The sequence below is a fragment of the Acanthochromis polyacanthus genome, chromosome 9, assembly GCF_021347895.1.
Source record: "Acanthochromis polyacanthus isolate Apoly-LR-REF ecotype Palm Island chromosome 9, KAUST_Apoly_ChrSc, whole genome shotgun sequence".
NCBI classification, from domain to species: domain Eukaryota; kingdom Metazoa; phylum Chordata; class Actinopteri; family Pomacentridae; genus Acanthochromis; species Acanthochromis polyacanthus.
Window position 1 is genome coordinate 39,239,636 of NC_067121.1, and position 26,058 is coordinate 39,265,693.

General features: G+C 38.5%; 1 protein-coding gene across 1 annotated transcript; it reads right to left on the bottom strand.

Moving 5' to 3' along the window:
• On the bottom strand, nt 1-20,368 carry mppe1 (metallophosphoesterase 1). Its single transcript, XM_022214088.2, has 9 exons — nt 19,821-20,368; nt 19,596-19,704; nt 15,872-15,975; nt 8,655-8,735; nt 4,761-4,869; nt 4,383-4,463; nt 2,871-2,993; nt 2,532-2,672; nt 1-833 (listed from the first exon to the last, which is right to left on the bottom strand). Exons 1-9 carry the CDS (start codon nt 20,069-20,071, stop codon nt 648-650), a joined length of 1,185 nt encoding a protein of 394 aa, XP_022069780.1. The 5' UTR covers nt 20,072-20,368; the 3' UTR covers nt 1-647.
• Nucleotides 20,369-26,058: the final 5,690 nt, after the last annotated feature.

Genomic DNA, 26,058 nt, shown 5'->3' on the forward strand with positions numbered 1-26,058 from the left:
GGCCTTAAGATTCTGATTTATTATGTACAGTTCTTCAGAAACATCTCAACAGTTTGGCAAAAACCCTCACAAACATTTGGCACAGAAAGTCAGCGATAAATATTTCTTCCGATATGCGTCATAAAAACGACCGGGAACCTGGATGGGTGACGTGACATCAACGACAGGAAACGAACGGTGCTGGGTGTGAGATGATCACGTCGGGTCACAGTTAACATCAGAGGGAGACAGAAAGCACCAACGGACCTCTAGCTTCACCACCGTAAATCAGAGTTTTAGTATTTACAGCTTTGATTCGTCCTACTGGGTGCCTCATGTGCGCTTTAGTCGCACTTGAAAACTTCCTGAAGCTTCACTTTGCACCTGTTCAGCTCATAAACACACCTTGCTGATGATTTGTAACAACATTTTGGTCCTCGTCTCGGGCTCTAAGCCACTTTCATCACGGTCGGTATCAGCAGTAATAAACTTTGAGTCCTTTAAAGACATCTAAAACATAGATTTGTGTCCTTCACAGTGCCGCAAGAACATTTGGACGAACAGGTCGAGGTGGACGGGTTTTTGGCACGCTCACGGGGGGGTTGATCTTCACATTACCAGCTCCAGTGGCTCAGTCCTGGAACGTGGTGCACGCTGGGTAACGTAGTTCACAGGGACTTGTGCTTCCCCAGCAGGCAGAGGCTGAGGCACTGCAGCAGGCCTTTCATCCACAGGCAGTGGGCCAGAAACAGCAGCAGCAGGCAGGCGCCGGCCGAGCAGTAGACGCCGATCACCGTGCTCTCCTCCGGCAGGAAACACTTGGACAGGCTGTAGCTGCCGGGCGACACCGACGCCTGGAGGAGGGTGAGGGGGTTAATTAGTGTTTACGGTTTTCCTTGGAATCATGGTCCGTTTAATTTGGCTTTTTTAACAAGAAATTACCCCCAAAAACACTTCTTTCATGTCAAAGTCAGAACAGATTTCTTAATGTGATGTAAATAGACACAAAACGGCAAAAAGTGGGACACAAAATGACAAAAACTAGACACAAAATGACAAAAACGAGGCACAAAATGACAAAAAGTGGGACATAAAATGACAAAAATGAGACCAAATGACAAAAACTAGACACAAAATGACAAAAATGAGACACAAAACGACAAAAACTAGACACAAAATGACAAAAACGACACACAATGCTGAACAGCAATAAGAAGGGAAACCTTTGGAGATGGGTGAATATACAGGGTGGGCCATAAGCTTCCATACATAGAGGAAAATGTATGTGTATTATTTTATGTTTCAAATACCCTAGAGGATGGGTTTGACACTATCTTTGGGTGCAGTTGAAAGCCATGGTGTATAAGGTGAAGATATGAGACATAAATCATCTCAGGAACGTATCACCATTAAAGCAGAACTTAAACTGAGAAACGTCTGGCCCACCCTGTGTTTATAGGATGTGCTGCATTGGGCCCCTCAGCCACCAGGGGGCGTCCAAACATTACAAATATGAACTCTTTCTTGTACCTTTCTCCTAAAGATGCAATTTTGGATGGATGTATTCAAAGTTCAGACTGTAAAAGAGTTCTTTTTCTGCACAGTGGAGTAGTGGTTAGCACTGTCGCCTTGCAGCTAGAAGATCCTGGGATCTTTCTGCATGGAGTCTCCATGTTCTCCTGTACATGTGTGGGTTTTCTGCGGGTACTCCAGCTTCCTCCAACAGTCCAGAAACATGCTGAGGTTAACTGGTTACTCTAAATTGTCTGTAGGTGTGAGTATGAGTGTGATTGTTTGTCTCTATGTGTAGCCCTGTGACAGACTGCTACCTGTCCAGGTGAACCTTCACCCTCAGTCAGCTGGGATAGACTCCCCATGACCCCATGAGGATGGATGGATGGATGGACGGACGGATGGACGGACGGACGGTTGGATGGACGGACGGATGGATGGACTGATGGATGGCTGGACGGATAGACGGATGGACGGATGGATGGACGGACGGATGGATGGACAGACGGATGGATGGATGGACAGTTGGATGGATTAATGAATGGATGGATGGATGGATGGATGGATGGATGGACGGACGGATGGTTGAATGGATTAATGGATGGATAGATGGATGGATGGATGGATGATGGATTAATGGATGGATGGATGGATGGACGGATGGATGGTTGGATGGATTGATGGATGGATGGACGGATGGTTGGATGGATTGATGGATGGATGGACGGATGGTTGGATTGATGGATGGATGGACGGATTGATGGACGGATTGATGGATGGATAGACGGATGGATGGATGGACGGTTGGATGGATTAATGAATAGATGGATGGATGGATGGACAGACGGATGGTTGGATGGATTAATGGATGGATAGATGGATGGATGATGGATTAATGGATGGATGGATGAATAGGTGGATGGATGGATGGATGGTTGGATGGACAGATGGATGGATGGATGGATGGATGGATGGGTCGTGCTCCATCCTTTCCCTACTTTCCGTTTCCTTGGATACAGGTGCATTTCCGTTCCACTCACCAGGATGAAGCTGGGGTTGTTGCGGTTCCTCCAGCTGAAGGACGGCACGCTGACTTCTGGGTACTTGTTGTCATGGAGAACCTCACATCCGCTGTGGGTGTGTCCACTCAGGATGAGGCGGGGCTTAAACCACTGCAGCAGCTGTGGAGACAAACACAGATCCACCTCAGAGGCCGGTTGCTGTCGCCTTTCATCACCGCTTTCATCATCGCTTTCATCATGAGCTGCTGTTCCTGACAGCCGGACTGTATTTTAATTGGATGAGGAGCTCGGTGCTTTGAGAGGGAAGGAGAAGGAATAAAAAAAAGGCAGAGCGTGATGAGACTGCGGAGTACTCACTCTCTGAGAGGCCTCCTTGGACAGGACGTCGTACTTCTCTCTGAACAGCAGGTGTCGCTCTTCAGGCGGTGCAGCGTCTTGTCCTTTACAGCCGGCGTCGCTCACTCTGAACAGAGGATAGTGCTGGAGAACCGACAGACGGGAAGGAGAACACGATGGTTTATTTCTGCTTTCAGGAGAAGGAATAGAAACAGGCTGAGGAGGCGAGCAGCAGAGTGGAGAAACGGGTCGAAACAATGTGTCTGAAGCAAACAGATATGGAATCATTGGAGTGCTATAATAAAACATAGTAAATAATGACAATAAAAAATATATGTCTGTTAGAAAAATATGGAAATATATGTGTAAATATAAAGAGGAATATAATAAAAATAAATAAATTGCTTAAAAATAAGTAAATAAATGTGTAAATATAAAGATGAATATATTTTTAAAAATAATTTATTTAATATATTCATATATATATATATATATATATATATATATATATATGAAATATAAAAGTAAATTTTGTACATTTATGTCCTTATTTTTACCAGAATTATTTTTATTTTTTTCTTTTGTTTGTTCCTCTTTATATTAACACATTTATTTCCACATATTTTAACTGATTTTTTTATTTATTCCTCTTTATATTTACACTTGTCTTTATTTTTCAACAAATTTATTTTTTTATCTATTTTTATTTATTCCTGATCATATTTACACATTTATTTCTTTATTTTTTTTACATATTCCTCTCTATATTCACACATTTATTTCCTTTTTAAACCAGATTTATTTTTATTTATTCTTTAATTTATTCCTTTTTATATTTACACATTTATTTCCATTTTTAACCAGATTTATTTTTATTTATTCTTTATTTATTCTTCTTTACATTTACATATTTATTTCCTTTCTTTTTAAGATTTATTTTTTTGTCTCATTTATTTCTCTTTATATTTGCACATTCATTTCCATATATTTTAACTGATTTATTTTTTATTATTGTATTTTTTTATTTCTCTTTATATTTACACATTTATTTTCTTGTTTCTTTAATAGATTTTTTCTTTATGGCACTCCTGTGATTCCATAAAAATGCAGCCTAAGCTGTTTAAAAACTGAACTAAATGCCACTGGTGGAACAGTTTATCAATTTAACATTTGGAAACAAGTCACATGGTCATTGATGAAGGGAAAGGTATAAAATATTTATCATTTCAAACTTCTTAAATGTGAAACTACGCTGCGTTTCTGTGTTTACATCATAAAACTGAGTGTGTTTGCATCCAGAACTAATGGCAGTCTGACATTATTCTTACTCTGACTCAGGGCATCTGTCACATTACTTTTTTTCTGTTGATTGTGGGCTCATTTTTCATTACGATATAAATCCTGAACCTCTATGAAAACAGAACAACCTGGACTAGAGGCAGAGCTGTTACCTGTCCAGGTGGGATAGACTCCACCCCCATGACTCTAACGAGGTTCAGTGGTGCATACATGATGGATGGATGCACGGTTTACCTGTAACATGATTGGAGGTGTCGGAGGATAAAGCTGCGAGCCTTCACAGCTGTCCATGACTCCGCTGCCGGACTGTGAGTTCTACAGAGCAGAAAACATAAAGAATTCATCATCCGCCTCGTCCTCAAACATCAGTCAACATTTCCCTTCATTTCATCTCTCAGCTCCGACCGGTTTCGTGTTCGCAGGAAGACGGAGCAGCTGTCAGACGGAGCTTTTAATGTGCCGTGCATGTGCAAAAAAGAACAAAACACCTGCCGCAGGTACGAAGCGCCTGAAATAGAGATTTATTTCTTCACACTTCATGAGAGGCGGCAGCAGAGCGTGTTGGAGGTGCTGACAGTGTGAAAGTGTGACTTTCCAGAGAATTCCTCCCACCTGAAGAGAGCAGTTGAGGTCTCTGGAGAGTTTGATCAGCTCCTTCTCCACCGACTGGCAGATGGGACAGCCGTCGCCGTGCAGGGCCACGCTGTTCACCAGCAGGAAGCTGAAACCAAATGCATGGACACATCTCTTCATTTTACACATCCTGAAACTGATTTACAGCCACTTGAGCTGCAGCAGAGACAAACAACGCCGACATCTCTCCGGCTTTTAAGTAGATGATGAACATGTTGGCAAACAGTTGCTCATCCAGCAGCAACATTTGCATTCATTTGCAGTTTTTGGCCACTTGACAACTCCAATATTCAGCCTCTGTTTTTGGGTTTTACCAGCTCCTGAGGGAAATATGTGGCTCTGTGTGCAGCAGCTCGCCTCTAACTGTGCCTGTCGGCCATTTGGTCGACGTGCACACTTAGTTTTAGGGGCTTTCATGCCAAAAAAAATGTAAACAGAGCAGCAAAATTGCAACAAACCGAGTCTGTAAAGCCGAAGGGAATTGCAGATACAGAGGATAATTCTCCCCTTTCCACACTGCCACATTGTTTTCACATTTCCTTTGATGCATTATTATAAAATAATTGCTTACAGCTGCCTTAAAGTGAGCCTACATGGAGGGAAAACGCTGCTGCACCGACCTCTGTGGGTGTCGTACATCAGGGATGAAAAGAGGTGGGAAAAGCAGGAAATAACAGGACGATTTGTTGGGTCTCCTAATAAATCACACTAGAAGAAAATTAAGAATCGGTCTGTCCTCTCATGGATGCATCGTAAAAAATGCAGGAATTTGTTTCAACTCTGCAGCAGGAAACTAATCGAGGATTTACTAAATGTTTAAACGAATGGATCGCAGATGTTTGAGGACAATTCTATGAAAATATGAGGCTTTTTTACGACAAATACAAGGATTTAAAACCCTATATTTATCTAATATTTAATTATAGGATAACTTCAAGCAATATATTTCTTTTTTTCAAATATTATTTGAGCAGTTTTCCTGTTTTACAAACGTCTTGACAAAATGACTCAAATTTCAGTTCACAGAAATCCCTAAAAAACAACATATTAGGAGACACACATGAAGCGTATTCAGTGGCTTTACATGTGCCTGCGTTTTCTTGATATCTCTGTTTGGAATTATAGTTTTCATGCTATTGTTTGTTACATCAACTTCATTGTAGAATTCTACATTTTCAAGTCCTGTCTGTGTATTTTAGAGGCCCCAAACTGTATTTTTCTCTTAATACTAGTGTCAAAATTAGCTATTTTTTATTGTTTTGTGTGGAAATTAACTCTTATAATTAATCACACTAGCAGGAAATTAAGAACTGGTCTGTCCTCTCATGGATGCATCGTGAAAAATGCAGGAATTTGTTTCAACCTTGCTGCAGGAAACTAATCGAGGATTTACTAAATGTTTAAACGAATGGATCGCAGATGTTTGAGGACAATATAACAAATACAAGGATTTAAAACCCCATATTTATCTTAGATTCAGTTTTGTTTCGTTTATTTAAGATATATTTTGTAAAGTATTAAGTAGTACTGCAAACTTCTTTCTTAAATGTTTCTATTTTACCAGCTTGATACAAATTTCAGTTTACAGAAATCCCCTAAAAACAACATATTAGAAGGCAAATACGAAAGCATAATAAATGGTTCCCTGTGTGCCTTTGTTTCAGCAAAATTTCTGTCTAGAATTATTGTTTTCATGCATTTTTTGTTCTGCATTTTCATGTAGTTTTTGTGTATTTCAGAGCCTTCAAACTGTATTTTTTCACAATGCTAGTATAAAAATTAGCTATTTTTATCTGTTTCATGTGTAAATTAACTCTTGTTTCAAAAATGTTTGAGAAACAAACAACTTGATGGTGAAATAATAAAGAACAGGGCACTAGAATCTAAAAAAATTACTCGAAACACATAAAATAATCTTACCACTCTGGCACCTAAACTAAAAACAACTGAACACGAAGCGAAAAAATAAGAACTCATGGAAACTGGTGGATTTTTTTTGGCATTGAAAAGCCAACATTTGAGCAAAACCACAAGAGAAAAAGCCAACCATGTTTTAAACTATTCATGGATAAAAGTAATGGAAGCTCCCTTTAGGAGAAACAACTTCCTGATTTATCATCAAATCTTCCTGTAAAATGAATTCACTTGATGCTGTTTAAGGTCCGTCTCGTCTCTTTCAAATCCCACCGCAGCGTTTCGTCGGGATCCAACTCCTCAGAGGGCGTTTTAGTGTTTTTAGGATCATTATCTTGTTGAGAGCTCCAACGTTCAGACAGATGGCTTCACATTATCTTCAAGCACTCTTTGCTGCGATCAGAATTAAGAGCCGAATCAATGAGAGCAGGATGGTCGGTCCCTGAGGCGGCAGAGCGACCGCAAACCACAACATCTTCACAGGCCGTCTGTGGAAGAGATGTTTTTAGTTTTTTGTGCCTGTTTCTGCGTCCAACAACTCCGTCTCTGGTTCGACATTATTCCTAAAGACCTGCTCTTTGTTTGTTTCCTCTTTGTGTAACTGCAGTTTTGTTGTTTTTGCATAACTCGACTTCCATACAGGTTAAATGTGTGCAAACTCCTTCTGATTGTAGATGCAGCAACATTTGCAGAATAGCCTCCAGCTCCAGTGATGACATTCGTGGGTTCTTACATCGAATATTTTGTTTGTGGGTTTAATTTGCTCAGGTGATCGATCATTTAAAAGCAAAGCCACTTGCAGATGATTGTTTTTCCAGTTTAATAACATATTACAAATAACTTGGAGGTCTTTATTTCCCACAACAGGCTTAACCCTTTAAGCCTGTTCTATAGATCTGGACATAATGACACCACAAAGTTTAATAGCAAAGAGAAGACCGGACCCTCAAAGTGAGAAGTTAAAATAAGACAAGGTCTTATCAGTGCCTCCTAATTCTAATTTTATTGATTTCAAGGCATGATAAGTATTGTTTTATTGATTTAAACTCTAAATATGACAACAAATATGTTCAAATATGCTGACAAACTCAACAGTTTCCATTCAATGTGCTAATTTTTACACATTCTTAAGCACTCTGTGTGAAAATGCAATTTGCAAACAGTTTTTCTGGCAGGTTTTTTGTTTAAAATCGCTTCTTTGACTCATGCTGTCTCTGGGGATGAAACCTGCAACCTTCCTTATTTAATAAATGTATGTTTCTTAATTGATTTTTACTCTGCAAAATGTTTAAGGATCTCGTCTCTGTCTGTAGACCATACGTTAAAAGTGTTTTCTTGTTCATGTATGTCGGAAAAAGTCACCAGTTTCCAGAGGATGTACTTTTTTTTAACACATTTCTGTATGTTCTTAACTTATAGTGTGAAAAACAGGAATGAAGACTCTCATCTGTGCCTGTCAGCACACAATTACGACCTCTAGAATGTTTTTTTTCTAGCAGGTTTCTTGTTTAAAATCTCTCCTTTGGCTCACAGCGCCTCTGGGGATTAAACCTCCGACCTTGTGGATTTGATAAATGTAGGAGTGTTTTTTTAAATTGATTTTAACTCTACAAACAACTACAGAATGTTTGAGGATATCACCTTTATCTGTAGGCACTGTTTTAGAGGAGGTCAAGTGTTTTTTATTGAAAATTGTCACCATTTCCATAGGATGTTCTTATTTCTACATGTTACTGTACGTTCTCAACGTATAGTGTGAAAACAGGAACGTAATTTGTCTTTTTTTGGCCGTCAGCACACAAGTACGACCTCTAGAACAGTTTTTCTGGCAGCTTTCTCTTTTAAAATCTCTCCTTTGGCTCACGCTGCCTCTGGGGATTAAACCTACGACCTTCTGGCCGGCTGGATCACATGTTTTTGTTTTTTTCATGCGTCATGTTGCATCCACCCGATACTCACTTGACTCCCTTCTTGGTGACGATCCTGGTGGAGGAAGCGTTGAAGACCTTCTCGAAGCGCTGCAGCTTGAACCAGTCCATCCTGCAGGGGGACACAACATGTTCGTCACCATAAAAAAAAAAAAAAAAACAGAAAAAACCTGCTGCTCAGTCTGTCACATCTGTGTCTGTCATGTGCTCTTACATAAGAGCTGTGCCGCTTCACTTCCTGCAGAACAGGTTGAATCAGAGCACGTATGAGCCGCCACATAATCCCACATTTCTGAATCATCAAATACTAATCTGTGGGGTGATTCTAAGCACCACATTGTGTTTCTGTCCCCAGAGAAATTAAGGGGAAACTGTCTCCTTCAAAAAAGACCGTCACATACAGCAATAAACGCAACATCTCTGCAATAATATGCAATCTATTCCAAGAACACAGCAAAAAACACAGGCTCTAACATTACGGTGAAGATGAATCAAGACCTCTCATTAAAAACCAAACACATGACATCTGACATCATGTTGTTCAGGTGCTTCTTTAAGGCCTGCAGCCTTTTTCTGACTGATTTGTTTACGTGACTTTTTCAATCTGAACTCAATAGACAATAGCAAATGAAATACTGCCATATATAACGAAGCAAAAAATTAAACTATATGTTGTTATCATTTTTTATTTTCAATCAAGCTCACTAAATTTCTGTGGTTTGTTTCTGCATTATTTTCTGGCATTGCCATGTAGTTTTACCGTCATGTTTTGATTAAAATGACACTGTAGTCTCACAAACTCTGCAAGTTAAATCTGCTCTCCCTCCAAAGGAAAAAAAACACACTGCTAATGTGTTTCAAAGTGATCTCCTTACATAACGGTCTTAATAAGCAGCTCTTCACAGCCTCCAAACAGTCGAATATAAAGGGTGACAAAATCATTCTCAATTAATTCAGGAAAAAAAGATAGTCTTGACTAATTAGTGTAGCTTTGTCTCATGAGAACACTTATTGTTTATGATTTATATGTCTATTAAAAACTTTGAGAAGGCAGCTTGTCAAGTCTGCCTCACACCGGCGATATTGCCTTATATTATGTTACTCATCAACCAGTCTCCGTCGGCTAACTAGCTAGCTGAGAACGAAGCTAACGTGGACACTAGCTAGCTGGTTAGCCGGCTAAAACTATAGAAAGCTTTGTGACAGAAGCTAACGTTACCTTACAACGTATGGACGCTAATGTGGACATTAGCCAACTAGCAAGCCGGCTAACGTACACCTTTATGAAAGAAGCTAATGTGTTGGAGCCAAAATATGATTTCTGTTTTGATTAATGTCGATATGACTGTATGGGAGTGGCTCTAGAAGCCTCGTGGTAGTTCACCATAGGGGGTGGACCGCATATGTATATGGGAAACGCCAGCGTGTCGTCATTTGCTATGGTCACGTGGTACAAGACTGCTACTGGTTGGCAAGAACCGGCAGTAACATAACGGCTTGCTACGAGAACGGTATCGGGTTTGAAACAAATACGTAAAGTTATCGCTTTTCATGAATGAAATTGCACATGTATTTACCACAATGGTAATAGCGTGTGTAGTTGTTGGTTGTACGAAGCGTTTTGAGAAGGGATCAGGCTTGAAATTTCACCGAATACCGATGTCAGGAGAGAGAAGATGGCGGTGGCTTCAGCCATCAACAGGAAAAATTGTACCCCAGTAAGCAGCAGAGATCGTGTTTGTGGCTCCCACTTTTCTTCAGGTAAACTATTCAACAGTTTAGCATGTTTAGTATGTCCAACTTTGAGCTTATTTACCAAAAGATATTGATTTAGTGTCGCATCCTTCCCGTGAAGCGATCTCTACACTTTCGGTTTGGTTCAGTGTTGTCATGTGTTACCGATCGCTTTTTAGGCGATGAAAGTATACTAAAGTCGAATGAAGCATATTCAATAACATCTCCTTAAGCCAGCAGCCTCCTATTTGTAACCATATTTGTTTCCGTATGCGTCTAGCGATCGTTTTTTAGAATTGTCCTATTTTCGATCACCAATGCTGTGGGTCTGTTACTGTTACATAGAAGCCATACTGCAGACAAAAATACAGCAACTTCTTGACGTGTCTTTGTCTTTGACATCTTGTTGAAGATTAACAGAAGATATTTTATTTTTAATTCATAATTATATATTTTTGGGTGGGTGAACTGCCCAGCGGTGTCAATCAATTAAAAATAAATGCCGGTGAAGGAAATGTCCGGTCACAATGAAGGATCGTCAACCCACCCAGTCTTCAAATTGTAGGGATCTGGCAAGGTTTTACCATTTCCCTGATATCTCAGCTTACTCACGTATATTTGTCGGGCCTCAGGTGATAAGGATTGAGCATAATCGGACAATTTCACGGAAGGATAGTTCGCATCAGCCATTGTTCCTCTGGTTCCTCTTGCCAACCAGCGCGTTAATCACGTGACTTCGTGACGTCACTGTTTGTAAACACTGGCGTCTCCCATATACACCGGCTAATGAGTGATTGAATGCAGGTGTGTAGTTTGGGGAAAAAAGCCAAACGGTTTTTAACCGTACGTAAACGCCGTGTCAGGAAAGCGGATGTTTTCAGGTTTTATTTTTGGTTTATTGGAAACTTAATGTATGAACTCAATGATAACTTGCCTGCAACTGCCGAGAATAAATTGAACATCATATACAAACGAGCAGGGACACTGTTTTAATTTGTAGCCGCATGCATCAGACTTGCCGACCGAACTGCCACCTCGCAGTAACTCCAGGTAAAGTCACTACATCACGTTAGCTGTTTAAGCAGGAGTTAGCTTAAAAGAAGCTAGTGTTCACATTAGCGTCCAGAATGTAATAAGCGAACATTAGCTTCTTTATACTTTATGACATAAACAGCTAGCTGTGGGGACTTTTATCCAATAAGCAGATGTAGCTGGAATTTAACTGTGTTGGACGTGGAGCAAAATGCTGACAGCTTTGTGAAAGAAGCTAACGTTAGCTGCCAAACACATAGGGAGCTCTGTAGAAGAAGCTAATGTTAGTTTATGACATATTGGAAGCTAACGTGGCAATAGTTGTGAAAGAAGCTAACGTCAGCTGCTTAAGCAGGAGTTAGCTTAAAAGAAGCTAGTGTGCACATTAGCACCCAATATGTAATAAGCTAACGCTAGCTTCTTTATACTTTACAACATAAGTGGCTAGCTGTGGTGAATTTTAGCTGGAATTTAACTGTTTTTTCAAGCACATTGACATATTAGACCTCTTAGGTCAATTTAATTTTGTCTGAAACTGACTTTCAAATTTGTGAGGCCTTTGTGTATTTGTGAAAATATTAAAAATGGATCTATTCACTGCTTTTTTTTTTTTCTCCACAGTGTGGACCACTCTCAACCTACAGACCAAAATCCACTCTGTGGATAGTGGTAAAATGATTATGTCAAAACTCTGCTTTAAACAATCATTAGCCCCTTCGAATTAATTTTGTCCAAATTTGACTTGTCTATATATTGTGGGTTCAGATTTGGAATTGTCTGCATGGTAAAAAAGTGGCTATAAGTCAATTTTTGCATTTTTACAAACAGAATTAAGATTTCACAAATCAGAAACTGTACTTTAAAGAATATTTAGCATCTCAGGGACAGTCTAGTCCAGATTTGATCAGTCATAGCAGGGTGGTTTTTGACCTGGACGTGCTAATGCAGTCTACATGAGGAAAAAAACGCAGTGAATTCTCCCTTTTATTCATTTTAACAAATAGAATATAGGTTTTACAAATCAGAAACTTTGCTAGTCCAGAAAAGACCAGTGTAAGTGTTGTGGCTTTTGAACTGTGGTCTACACAGAGAAAAACAGAGAATCCCTTAAGCTCATCTGACTTTTCCACTAACTGCAGATCTGAAGCTAACTTCGTTGTCTTAGGGTTTTTTTTAATTTTTTTTATGAGATGACAACTTGTAATGTTGCTTAAAATTTAATGTGTGTTGTTTTAATGCAATGTTTATTTTTGGTGCTTTCAGTAGAGAATGCTTCCAAAAGGAGGAGAGTTCAGAAGAGAGAAGGAGCTGAAGGAGGAGGCTATGAGAGGAGGCACTCAGACAACCAACAGACCCACAGGTGAAGCATTATGATAGAATGTTGAGCAACTAGGGACGCTGGTGATTAAATATTAATCAATTACTTGCCATTAATAATTCATTTATTATTGTTTAATGCATAGACTGTTAAGAGATTGGCCTCAGATGGCCAGACCACAACACTGCAGAGTGATCTGTCTGCACCAAATTATCACTCTTTGAATTTCTTATAATAATTTCTACTTCAAGGATACGGAATCTCAAAAATATCAGAAGTCTTTATGCAGTTATAGAATGTAAACCAGGGGAGTCCAACATGAGGCCCGTGGGCCAAAAGTGGTCCTCCAGAGGGTCCAATCCGGCCCTCAAAGTGTGAAAATTACAGAGAAGGCATTAACTGCAGATTGTAAATTAGTAAAACTATAAATTTAAAATCATTTCTAGACCATGACAAGTTGTTTGTAAAGTTAAATACTAGATTGTTCTTCGTCGTTTTGTGTCTCATTCTTGTAATATTTTGCCTTGTTTTTGTTGTTTTTTTGTATTTTTTTGTCTGACTTTTGTCGTTTTGTCTCGTGTCTTTGTTGTCATGCTTGTGTTTTTTTGTATTATTTCTGTCATTTTGTGTTTTGCTTTATGTTCTTTTGTGTATCATTTGTGTTTTTTTGTCTATTTTTCTGTAATTCTATTCCTTTGTCTCATTTGTGTTCATTTTTTGCCGCTTTGTAACTTTCTTGTCGAATTTTTTCTCTTTTGTTTTGCATCGTTTGTCTCATTTTTGTCATTTTGCATCTCGGTTTTGCGGTATATTTTGTCTTGTATTTTTTGTTAGCTATTTTTGTCTCATTTGTCGTTTGTCCATTTTTATGTTGCTTTAACTAATCTAATCTTTTCTTTTTTGTTGTTTCACATCGTTTGTCTAATTTTTTGGTTATTTTGTTTCTCACTTTTGTCATTTTGTTTTTGTTGGTTTTTGTCATTTTGATCATAAAATAAAATGCTATATCATTCGGTTCCAGATATCCGTGACTAAATGTTGTTTTTCTTTGTAGACGCTCTAAGATCTGGAAGTTGTAATGTGGAAATGATAAACTGAGGATGAATGTTGCTGAAATTGAAGTTTTTTTTCTAAAGAAATTTCATTTTTTTTTGTAAAAAGACAATTCTTTAAATGTGAACATTTTCAGAATGTACTTTTTTGCACTAAAACAAACAAACATTTATAGGTTATTGCGCTGTGGTTTTACTGATTCGGCCCACTGGAGATGAAATCGGGCTGAATGTGGAACCTGAACTAGGATGAGTTTGAAACCCCTGATGTAGACTCGAGTCTTTAAACTGTCAATATTTAAATATGTAATACGTGAATCTCTCAAATCCATTCACACAAATGCAGTAATTTCCATTTAAAAAGAGCTCTGTAATTTGAAATGGGCTGCTGCAGTTTCTAGCAGTCTTTTAGCAAACATGGGTAAATGATGTATTTGTTGGGGACTATTTTCAGCTGTGGATTAATACATACTCAGGAGGAGGTGTATGTGGGTTGGACACCAAATAAACCACAGCGCCCGTGTTCATTGTTATGAAGTCTTTTGTCTTTTGATGGGATTTGTTGGGAATAATTAAAATAAATTGCCGGCTTTGTCCTTTAAAAGCCCCCTGCAGCCCCAGAACCGAGACACGACCTCAGTGTCAGTCCTGACTGCATTTACTGAATCCAGCCGCCGAATTATCCCAATAAAATGGACTCGCACGTCAAATATTTCCTTCATGGTTATGTAATGTGGACAAAGTGGCGTTGTTCCCTTTGTCTGCTGGCTCTGCAGAAATATGAAGCCGTTATTGATGTTTTGGGCAGCCGAAAACTTTTCGAGAATCAGATATTTTCATTGCACGATAAGTCACTGCCCCGAGGCAATCTGAGGTCCAACTGGAGACAAATAGTGAAATCAGAGCCCTTAATGCAGGGGGTCAAACTCCTCTTAGTTCAGGGGCCACATAAAGCTCGATTTGATCTGAAGTGGGCCAGTAAAATCACAGCATAATGACCGATAAATAACCACAACTCCTAATGTTTTCTTCATTTTAGTGCAAAAGAAGCACATTGTGACAGTGTCAGATAAATATAAATTACACATTACAACTTCCAGATCAAAGTGTCTACAAAGGAACACAACATTTAGTCATCTGGAACCGAACCATGGAGGATTTTCCTTTATGAGCAAAACGACAAAAGTCAGACAAAAAAACAAGACAAAAATTGAGACACAAAAAAGTCACAAAGCGACAAAATAATGGACAAAAACAAGACAAAAAAATGACAAAAGTGAGAAACAAAATGACAACAATGGACGAACGCAAACAGATAAAAAAAAACGGCAAATGTGAGACAAGCAATAGAAGTCAGAGAAAAAAGGCAAAAAAAAAACAAAGACAAGACACAAAATGACAACATAACATACAACATAAGTGAGACAAAAAAAATGCAGAACGACAAACGATACACAAAACAATGAATAAAGCAAAACACAAGATGAGAAATGAGACAAAAAACACAAGCGAGATAAAAAGGAAACTCAAAACGACAAAAACGAGAAACAAAACGACAAAATAGTGACAAAATATTACAAAAATGAGGCAAACGAGAAACAAAATGACACAAATGAGACAAAACAACAAAGACAAAAACATGAGACAAATGACAAAAGTCAGACAGTGACAAAAACAACAAAAAAAGACAAGATATTACAAAAATTAAAAAAACAAAACAACAAACAAGAAACAAAACGACAAAATATCACAAAAAAAGAGACACAAAAGAACAAAGAACAATCTAGTATTTTACTTTGTGATCCAAACAACGTGTCATGGTCTGGAAATTATTTTAAATTTATAGTTTTACTAATTTACAATCTGCAGTTAATGTCTTCTCTGGAATTTTTACCCTTTGAGGGCCGGATTGGACCCTCTGGAGGACCACTTTTGGACCACGGGCCTCATGTTGGACACCACCGCCTTAATGCATCAGGACTGTCGACTGAACTCTGCACAGGTTCATCATAAGCTGCATAAAAGTGGATTGACCAGTCGGTGTGGGTAAATAAAAAAAGCGTTGTACGGTGAAAACAACGAGACAATAAAAGGTGCAGACGGCGCTCTTACTCATAATGGAACCCGATGTCGTGATTTCCAACCAGTACGACCAGTTCTGTGTCGGTGGAGTGTCTGAACATCCTGTGAAAGCGCCGCACGTCGTCCTCCCAGTGCTGCAGAGGGAACAACACAAAGCAGGCTTCAGAGCAGCCCTTTAATAAGAATAACTGCCCCCAGGAAGCTCATGAGCGTTAATGGGGTCTCTGAGGGTCGCCCGGCGGCCCCCATGGGTGGCCGAGGCTTTGATTCACATTCAAACGTGCTTCTGCAGCTGCACGCCGGAGACCTTTAATTAGCTCCATTCTCCGCGTTCATAGCATGTTTTTTACATGACGAAACTCAAAACGACTCCCGCTTTTGAACCATGTTGAAGCTGTTAACCGGACACTGACCGACATTTCATTTTAAACGGATGTTTTTTCAGGTTTTAGGATGATTTTCCATCATCTAAGCAATTTGTTCATCTGCTCAATGAGTGAATAGGCAAGTATTCGGTCAAAAATGCTAAACATCTGCTTTTTTAACTACTGAACGTGTCAAATTTGCTTATTTTTATGTTTTTATAACGTGTTCATTGACGATAGTTGGGTTTTTGGACAGTTGGCCAATTAAAACATGCACTCTTTTTGGATGTTTGTAGATCAAACAGTCAACCAAAAACATTTTCATGGCTTAAATGTATTCTTGATTCTCAAATATGAGAATTTGGAGCTTTTTTGGGTTTTAAATAATTGTGAATTCAATTTTTTTGGGCAGGTTTGGTACAATTTTCCATCGTCTAATCAAAGTGTTGATTTGTAAATTCATGAATGGGGAAGCATTTGGTCACAGAAGCTAAACATCTGCTGGGTTTAGCTGCTGAATGCGTCCAATTTGCTTTTTTTGAAATGTTTTTATAACATGTTCATTGGCTATAGTTGGATTTTGGACCGTTGGCCAATTAAAACATGCGCTTCTTTTGGACGTTTATAGATCCATTAGAGCCATTAAAACATTTTCATGGCTGAAATAATACAGCAAAAATGCCAGATAATTCTCATCTGGGGTTCTCAGATGTGACCTTTTTGTGTTTTCAATTTATTTATTTATTTTTTTTAGATTTCAGGATGGTTTTTCCATCATCTAAGCAATTTGTTCATCTGCAGAATGAATGAATAGGCAAGTATTTGGTCAAAAATGCTAAATATCTGCTGGTTTTAGCTGCTGAACGTGTCAGATTTCCTTATTTTTTCAAGTTCATTGATTTTATTTGGGTTTTTGACCGCTGGCCAATTAAAACATGCACTCTTTTTGGAAATGACATGAAAAAATGCCAGATAATTGCTTACTCCAGATTCTCAAATATGACGATTTGGAATCTTTTTGCGTTTTAAATTATTGTTAATTAAATTTTTCGGGTGCGTTTGGAACAATTTTCCATCATCTAATGGAATTGTTGATTTGCAGAATCAATGAATGGGGAAGTATTCGGTCAAAAAAGCTAAAGTTTAGTTGGTTTTAGCTTCCAAAATGTGCAAATTGGCTTCTTTTTAATGTTTTTCAGTGTTTTAATCCAAGAGATTTGGGGTTTTCAACTGTAGGCCAATTAAACCAGACACAGTTTTTGAACATTTCTACATCAAACAGTCAAAAATAAAAACCGTTCACAGCTGCAGTCACACATCAAGCATCAAAAATGCCAGATAATTGCTAAAGGGTAAGAGAACTGGACCTTTTTGCATTTTAAATCATTATAAATTGATTTTTTTGGGGGGCTTTGGACAATTTTTCAGCCCGAAACCAAAACATATTTGGGAAGTATTTGGTCAAAAATGTGCCCGTCTGCTTCTTTTTTCTGTTTTATAATGCTTTAATTCACTGTAACATTTGGGTTTTGGACCGTTGACCAATTAAAACATAAGAAAATTTGCTTCTGCAGGCACCAAAGCTGAACGCAGGAGGGGTTTTTGATTGTTTCGGACCGTTGGGCAATTAAACCAGGCAGAGTTTTCTAATGTTAACAGATCAAACAATCAGCCATAACAAACTGTTCCTGGCTGTAATGATGCATCAAGAAAAATGCCAGATAATTGCTCGTTTTAGATGCTCGAATGTGAGAAATTGCAAGTTTTTTTTGCATTTTAAATTGTTGTAAATTCAATTTCTTTGGGCTTTGGGACAATTTTCCGGCCTAAAACTAAAACTATTAAACATCCAATGAATTAGTTGACTGGCAGAATGAAGGAGTGGGAAAATTTGTTTCTTTCTTATGTTATAATCCAATAGATTTGGGGTTTGGGGTGGACCGTTGGCCAATTAATCCAGCCACAGTTTCTGAACATGTAACTGTAAGAATCTATACATGTCAATGAACCGTAAGAAAGAACGACGCAATGGTTGCAGCTTTAGTTTTGTTACCATTTCATCAAACATTTGGTGGTTTTAGCTTCTAAAATGTGAAGATTTACTTCTTTTTTGGTGTTTTAATTGAAGATATTTGGGTTTTGGGCTGTTGATTGAACAAAACAGGCACAGTTTTTGACTATTTCTACATCCAACAATCAACCAAAGAAGAAAAACTTCATGGTCAAAGCTTTAGTTTTGCTCTCCTACACACAGGAGAGCTTTAATTCCATGAGTTCTGTGGGTTTATAGCATGTTTTTAGATGTCTGCATGACTCCAATGCTGCCTTTGATTAGTGCCGAAATCAAAAATGCCAAATAATTGCTCATTTCAGCTTCTCCAGTGTGAGGATTTTCCAGCCTAAAACCAAAACAATCAATCATTTTAACACTTAGTTGATTTATAGAATGAATGAGGCAAAGATTTGGTGGCTTTAGCGTCTAAAATGTGAAGATTTACGTCTTTTTTTGGTGTTTTATATTGTTAGAATTGAAGATAATTGGGTTTTGGGCTGTTGGTTGAACAAAACAGGCTCAATTTTTGATCATTTTTGTGTCAAACAATCAACCAAAAAAGAAAACAGCCCTTATTGACAGCTCTACTTTTAGCATCAGCAAACTAAAAGCTCCGAATCCATGAGAAAGAAACATGAAGCCGGTCATGGATGAAGCACAAAAGCAAACATATTTTCCAGTTCTCACTTCTGTTGTTTGAGGATTTGCAGCGTTTCTTTGTTTACATCCGATATCTTTGTGTTTCCCGACCGGAACGAGTGATTTCTAGATGCCATCGTGGCTCTCGGGCAGGAATTTCTCACTTTTTTCTGACACAACAAACCAAAGGATGATTGGATTTGTCGGGAAAATAATCAGACAGACGGCTCTGAACGCCGGCTCTGAGCGTCCCTCCATCTGTAAATTCTGACATTTCCTGAAAAAAATCCACGGAATACAAATCAGAGTTGCCAGCCGGGTGTGAAAGCGAAGGAGGAAGCCGAGTGGGGGAACATTAGTGCAGATTTTACCGTCTGCTGCCTGTTTTAATGAGGCTTTCTTTTGTTTTGCTCAACGTTTCCACCCTCGTTTTGCACATCTTACATGACAGATCCCATCCAGATGCAGATTTCTGAGAATTCCCAGGGGATTTTTGTTTTGTTCCTTACAGCAGGATGGATGATGGATGGATGGATGGATGGATGCAGCTGTTTTTCCTTAGAAACCTGCAGCCTCTCAGGCCCTGATGCTACAACATGATGATGGTGACCTGCTCTTGCATCCACATTCTGTTCTCTCATCCATCCTCATCATCCTCATCCCCCCCCCAGTGCAGAAACAGGGAGCTCTACGTTACCTTCTGAGAGCTCCACTTGCCTTCGTCGAAGATGTCCCCCAGAATGAAGACCACCTCGGGCCTGAGGAGCCACAGAGCGGTCTGGAAAGCCCTCTCCATCTGCCATTCCCTGCGCGTTTGGACACAACAAGTCTGGGCTTATCGGCTGTTTTTGTTTACAGGAGAGGATGCACGGATGAAATGCTGGAAATCACGAGAAGACGGGACAAAAACCCGCGACCTTACCTCCTCAGCTTGTCGAACCAGTGTCCCCCCACGGCTCCCAGGAGGTGCGTGTCCGACAGCACCATGGCGCGGACCGCGGAGTCCGCCGGCCGGTCGTCGATGCCCTCTCCCCCCCGAGCATGGCTGATCTTCGGCCAGGCGCACTTGAGGATGGTGGGGAAGTAGATGAGATACTCGCAGAAGAAGAAGGCGCCGCCGACCACCGCAATCAGCAGCACCGCCACCATCCATCTGACGCTAAACCGCGGCATTTCTTTGTTATTCGGCGCTCGGGATGCCCTGAAGTGGCGCACTGGCGGTGATGGAGCGGTCCATGAGGCATCTTCTCCTCTTCCAGACCCGCCGGGTTCAGGTCTCCAGCCGTGCGATGCTCCTCATGGCAGGTTAGCTGCGAAGCTGGTGATTAAAAGACATAAAATAAAAAAACGAAAACGGGCTCCGTGGTGATGCAGAAATGTGAGATGCAAAGTTGAGAATGTCCTCAGCTGAGAGAGCAGCAGACAGCCGCTCACCGACAGAAACATCCAGTCTGATCTGTAAAGACAGAAAATCCACTCCCACTCAGGGATTTCACAATAAAACCGCAGGAAGAAGCAGGACTGCAGCTGCTGCACTGTGGAATCACAGAAGCGCCATAACAGAAGATAAATCTGTTTAAAAAATGAGGAAATAAATGTGTAAATATAAAGAGGAATAAATAAATCTGTTAAAAAATTAGGAAATAAATGTGTAAATATAAAAAGGAATGGCAAAGAATAATAAATCTGTTAAAAAAGGAGGACATAAATGTGTAAATATAATGAGGAATAAATAAAAGAATAAATGAATCTGTTAAATAAGAAATTAAATGTGTAATTATAAAGAGGAATTAATAAAAGAATAATAAATCTGTTAAAAATGAAGAAATGTGTAAATATAAAGAGGGATAAATAAATGAATAAATAAATCTGTTAAATAAGAAAATAAATGGGTAAATATAAAGAGGAATAAGTTAAATAATAAATCTGTTTAAATATGAGGGAATAAATGTGTAAATATAAAGAAGAATAAATGAAAATAAATCTGTTAAAAATATGGAATTAAATGTGTAAATATAAAGAGGAATAAATGAAAATAAATCAGTTAAAAATAAAATAAATGTGCTAATATAAAGAGGAAAAAAAGAATAAATTAAAACTAAAAATATGTTAGAAAATAAGGTAATGTGAAAATATAAAGAGAAATAATTAAAAAATATAGAAATATAAAGGTAAATTTTGTCTTTGCTTTTACTTGGACTGAGCTGTTAATCAAATGGCTTTGGGCGGGGCTTTCTGTCCAGGTGAGTAGTCAATACCTGGAAAAAAAATTTGCCCTTATATTTCCATATTTTTTTAAATGTATTTTTTTCAATTCATCTTCATATTTACACATTTATTTCAATTTTTTAAACAGATTTATTTTTTTGTTCCTCTTCATATTTACACATTTATTTCCTTATTTTTTTAAAACAGATTTCTCTTTTATTATGGCACTCCTGTGACTCCATACAGCATGCACAGACGATGCGTTTCTGGCTCCAGATTTTCATTTCATCGCTGCACTGTGTTCAGATCTGCTCCTGCAAGCTTTAGAGCTGCACACTGAAGATTTCTTTTTACCGTTTCAGACTGTTGGTCAACTGAAAGAGGCACAATCTTTGACTATTTATAGACAAAATACACATTGGTTGCAGGTTTTGCTTCTGCTTCTGCAAAGTGTCAAAGCTGCATACATGGTGCCTTCATTTCTTTGGGTTTATAGGAAGTTTGTGTAGAACAAGACTCTAAATGACTCTGATGCTCCTTTAGATTATTGACAAAACCATCATTTCGTGACGATCGGCATCGGTTTGTCCGTCTGTCTGTCAGCAACATTTCTAAAAAACAGATTTGGATGAATTTTTCAGGCAAGGTCAGAAATAATACAAGGACCAAATGATCAGATTTTGGCAGTGATGCAGCTTATAGTCTGGATCCACGGATTTGTTAAAGATTTCTGTATCATTGCCAGATAGCAGCATGGCATCACTGTAACCATGGCAACAGGTGAACACTACATCAGCTGATTGTGATCCTACTACAAATCCACCTCTGAGGACTTATCAGGACTTATCCGTCAGAAATGATCCAAGGAACAGCTGATTAAACTGTGGGGGTGTTTCTGAGTCCCATCAATTCCCGCCGCCTGCTACATGTTTAGGTCATGTGATTCGACATAATGTACACATGCAGAACACACGCCTGTGCTCAGCGTGTGTGTGCACATCTATATTAAATGGACACATCCTTTAGTGCTGTGATTACTGCCATGATTTTTTAAATAGATTTCATCCATCAGAAATGATCCAATGACGGAGGAGGACTGAGCTCTGAGTGCTTTTTTTGTTTTGGCTGAACGGACTCTCAAATGCAAGATTTTCTGCTTTTATGTGTGTTTTAAATCATTATGAACTGTCTTTTTATTTGTTTGCTTCTTTTTCTAGACTAAAACCAAAACAATGAGTCCTCCAATCAGTTTGACAAACATTTTTTGGGGAAAAAGAGCTGATTATTTGCTGGTGCAAGACCCTAAATGATGCTGCTGCCTTCAATTATTAGATTTACACAGTGGACAAATGGGTTCTAATAAAAGTGCTATTTTTGCCAAACATTTAAGATTCTTCGAGGCAATGGTGCATCACTTTGTAGATTTTGTCTTATGAAGCCTCAAACTTACTAGAACTCTAAAAATTCACTACCTCAAATTTGCAGTAAAAACAATAATTGAGCAGATTCAAACTGTGCACTGCTGCTGTTTTTGTTTTATTCTGAAAGAGCCACTGACTTCCGGTCTCACCTTTGCTAAAAGCTCCTGGCTTGACAGTTGGGAGACTGAAGAGAGAGAGAGTGAGGGACTAAAAACATTTGACCTAAAACTTATTAAATAAGGCAGTCATCAGGGTGTGAATAATAAAACGTTCTGCTGAAGAACTGATCTGATCATTAAAACGCAAACGGAAGCAGAGGGACGGGAGCCAACCACGATGGGACAAATGAGATTAAGTGATTAAGAGTAGAAATCTAATCAGCGGCAAACTGCTTATGTGTGCTGCTGTCTGTCTGCTCTGAAACCAGAAGCAGAGAGGAGTTTATTACAGACGCAGACCTGATTAGAGCAAACACATCTCACTGTCGCCTGCTGGACCAGTTGGTTTGGTGGAGGAATGTTTGCTCACACAGTCGGTCCGTTTACGTCCTCTGTACTGGACATTTGTTTTCTTTTGACACATTTGAGCTGCCGTATTAAATCCCGATGTGCTCCGTAGACGACATCCCAGCATTTCTGTTCATACGTGGTGATTATTGGGTGGGATGAGGGGAACGTTGTTTTCATGCTGAGGCTTCTGACTGTTCCTTTACCCTGGAATCCCTTCTCTGTTGCAGAAATACATCAGTTTTATTTTATTGAAATGCTATTTTATGTATATAATTTTTGATATTTTTTGTATATTTTTTGTTTTTGTTTTTTTGCTCATTTCCTTTTTTAAAATTTAATAGTATTTTTTGCAATTTTTTCTATATTTGAGTTTATAGATTATTATTATTTTTATATTTTTAGATCTATTTTATTTTGTGTTTTATTTTTCAGTTTATAAATATGTGTGTGTGTATATAGATCGATGGATTCTTTTTTGTTTTTTGCTCACCTTCTATATTTGGGTTTATGGATTATTAATATCATTATTTCCATTTTTTAGATTTATTTTATTTTGTGCAATTTTTATATTTGAGTTTATGTATATATATGTGTGTGTGTGTGTGTGTTTGTGTGTGTGTGTGTGTGTATATTTTTTTAAATATATTTTTTACATTAAAAACTGTGGACGAGTCGGGAAATGTATTCTGTCAAGAGAAAAAAATCTAAAAAACACTTTTCTCGTGATTAACTTATTGATGGTGATTCAGTGTTAAATAAACGTTATCAAACTGTTTTAATTTACAGATTTTTACCGTCATGGTTTGACAGTTTTTCACTGTAAAATTCTGAATATTTTCTTGTGTTTATCTCATTATTATCTCCATTATGAACCATTTTTATCAGTATTTAGTGCAGTGGAGTTCTTCACTTCTCACAGATCTGGTTCAACCAGGATCATTTTTCATAATAAAAGCATGTTAAAGCTTTTTTTAAGGTACATTGGAAATACCTACATATAAAATACAGCAGTTTTACATGACAGTTTTTTAAAAATCTAATTTTGCATTTTAATTTTTTTTCTTTTCATAGAGCTGATAAATTAACACCTCTTCTATTCAGGGTGCAAATATGTGAAATTAACCATTTTCATTTTATTAAGCCGAGCAAAAGAAGTTTCATATGGAAATTTTAACATTTAAAAAAAAATAAAAATTACTTTAAAATGGATCAATTTGACCTGCAGCAGAACATGCGGGTTAAAGTTTCATTAGAAAATGAATTGATGTTCTTGTTCTCTCTCTTGTCAGTCTGTTTTGATTTTGAAGTGTTGCTATTTTTTTTATGGTAACATCGTTGTTATTTACTACAGTGAACATGTAGGAAAATCTCAAATATTGTGAGTTGTTGTTTTAGCTCCAAAAAGGCAGGAAATCAAAAAAAAAGTGAAACTGAAGATGCTTTTTCCCTCAGTTCTCGGGAGCTTCATCTCCATCCTCCCTTCACCCATCAAACACACAGGAAGCTGCTGACACAACGGTGATCGCAGATGTTAAACTCATGATTTTGTTTGTGATCGTCAGTGAGTGATTTTGTCTCCCTAAAGGGTGGAGTCTAAACTCTGATCTCCTCCAGATGTGCAGTCTGACTTTGAGGATAGAAAGAGTGTTTGTTTCAAAGCTTGAGCTTCACTGATACTGAAAAAAAAATTATATAGATGAGTCGAATTTCACAGTCGGGGTCTCACTGACTTTATTCTGTAGCTGTGCAGAATAAAGCAAAAAGCTCCTTTTATGCGTCTCATGTGAGTCCTGAAACTTTATTAAAGTGAAACTGGAGTGTTCTTTGTCATTAACCTCCTAAAATGATAAACTGTTCAAGTCCTTTATATTAAGAATGCAGTTAGAATTACTTTAATACAAACGAGCACGGATGCAGAGTAAACAAGAAAAGCAGTCAGAGAGATGGAGAGATAGATAGATACTTCATTTATCCCCATAGGGAATTTGTTGTATCCGGCAGCTCATATGAAACACCTAAACCTCAGTCCTCCTCCAAGGCTGCTCGGTCCTTTCATTTACGACGGATGAAAGTTTGAAAAAATTCACGGCAGAAATCACGGCACCATTTAATATAGATGTACCCACAAACAAATTGACCTTGTTCTGAGCACAGGCGTGTGTTCTACGTGTGTACGTTATGTACGGATACCAGATCACGTGACCTAAATATGTAGCAGGCGGCGGGAATTGATGGGACTCAGAAACACCCCCGCAGTTTAATCAGCTGTTCCTTGGATCATTTCTGACGGATAAGTCCTGATAAGTCCTCAGAGGTAGATTTGTAGTAGGATCACAATCAGCTGATGTAGCGTTCTCTTGTTGTCATGGTTACAGTGACACCATGCTGTGGATTTCTTAGGTGATATTTGCTGCTGTCTCTTATTTGGTAAAGGTGCAGTATGACGTGGATCCTTCAGATATGTTTAGCACTCATTAGCTTCCAGTCTCCTTCACCTGTACGGTCTGTAGTCGTTTCAGTTTTTTTTTGTTTCCCTCAGTGAGTAATTCCTCTGAACACCTCACCTGTTCAGAAAAGCAGGCAGCACAGGTTTGTCATCCTCATTCCTACGTTCATGTTTCCCTGAGTCATAAGTGCAGAAACAGTGGCAGCAACAAGGCTGGATGTTTTACAGTGAAGTCAGGAGGAATGCTGTGATTTAAATTATTTACCCGCCTCCACTGCAGCTTCAGTTTTTAAGCTGTTTTAGAACTGATGTTAGCGACTATGATTTTAATAAAAAAGAAGCATTTTGATCCATCCGTTAAAGGTACAGTCATATGCTACATTTGGTGGTTCTGGCAACACTCTGAAGTGCTCCTTTTCCACTTTAACTTTAAAATCTGCTAATTTTGCTTGTTTAAGATGGTCCAGCTTGTTTTGCATGAACCAGACCAGGACCTCCTCGGTGAAAGCAGAGTCCTGACAGTGAAGCACGGAGGTAGAAGTGTGATGATGCTGGAGTGCAACAGGGCGATGACGT

What these genes read in the sequence shown, in the direction of transcription:
- mppe1 (XM_022214088.2), bottom strand. Translation starts at nt 20,071, where the DNA reads ATGCCGCGGTTTAGCGTCAGATGGATGGTGGCGGTGCTGCTGATTGCG. An exon ending in GACATCGGGTTCCATTATGA is followed by an intron (nt 8,736 to 15,871) that starts GTAAGAGCGCCG and finishes GTCCCCCTGCAG; the next exon opens with GATGGACTGGTTCAAGCTGC. An exon ending in CACCTCCAATCATGTTACAG is followed by an intron (nt 2,994 to 4,382) that starts GTAAACCGTGCA and finishes TCGGTTCTCCAG; the next exon opens with CACTATCCTCTGTTCAGAGT.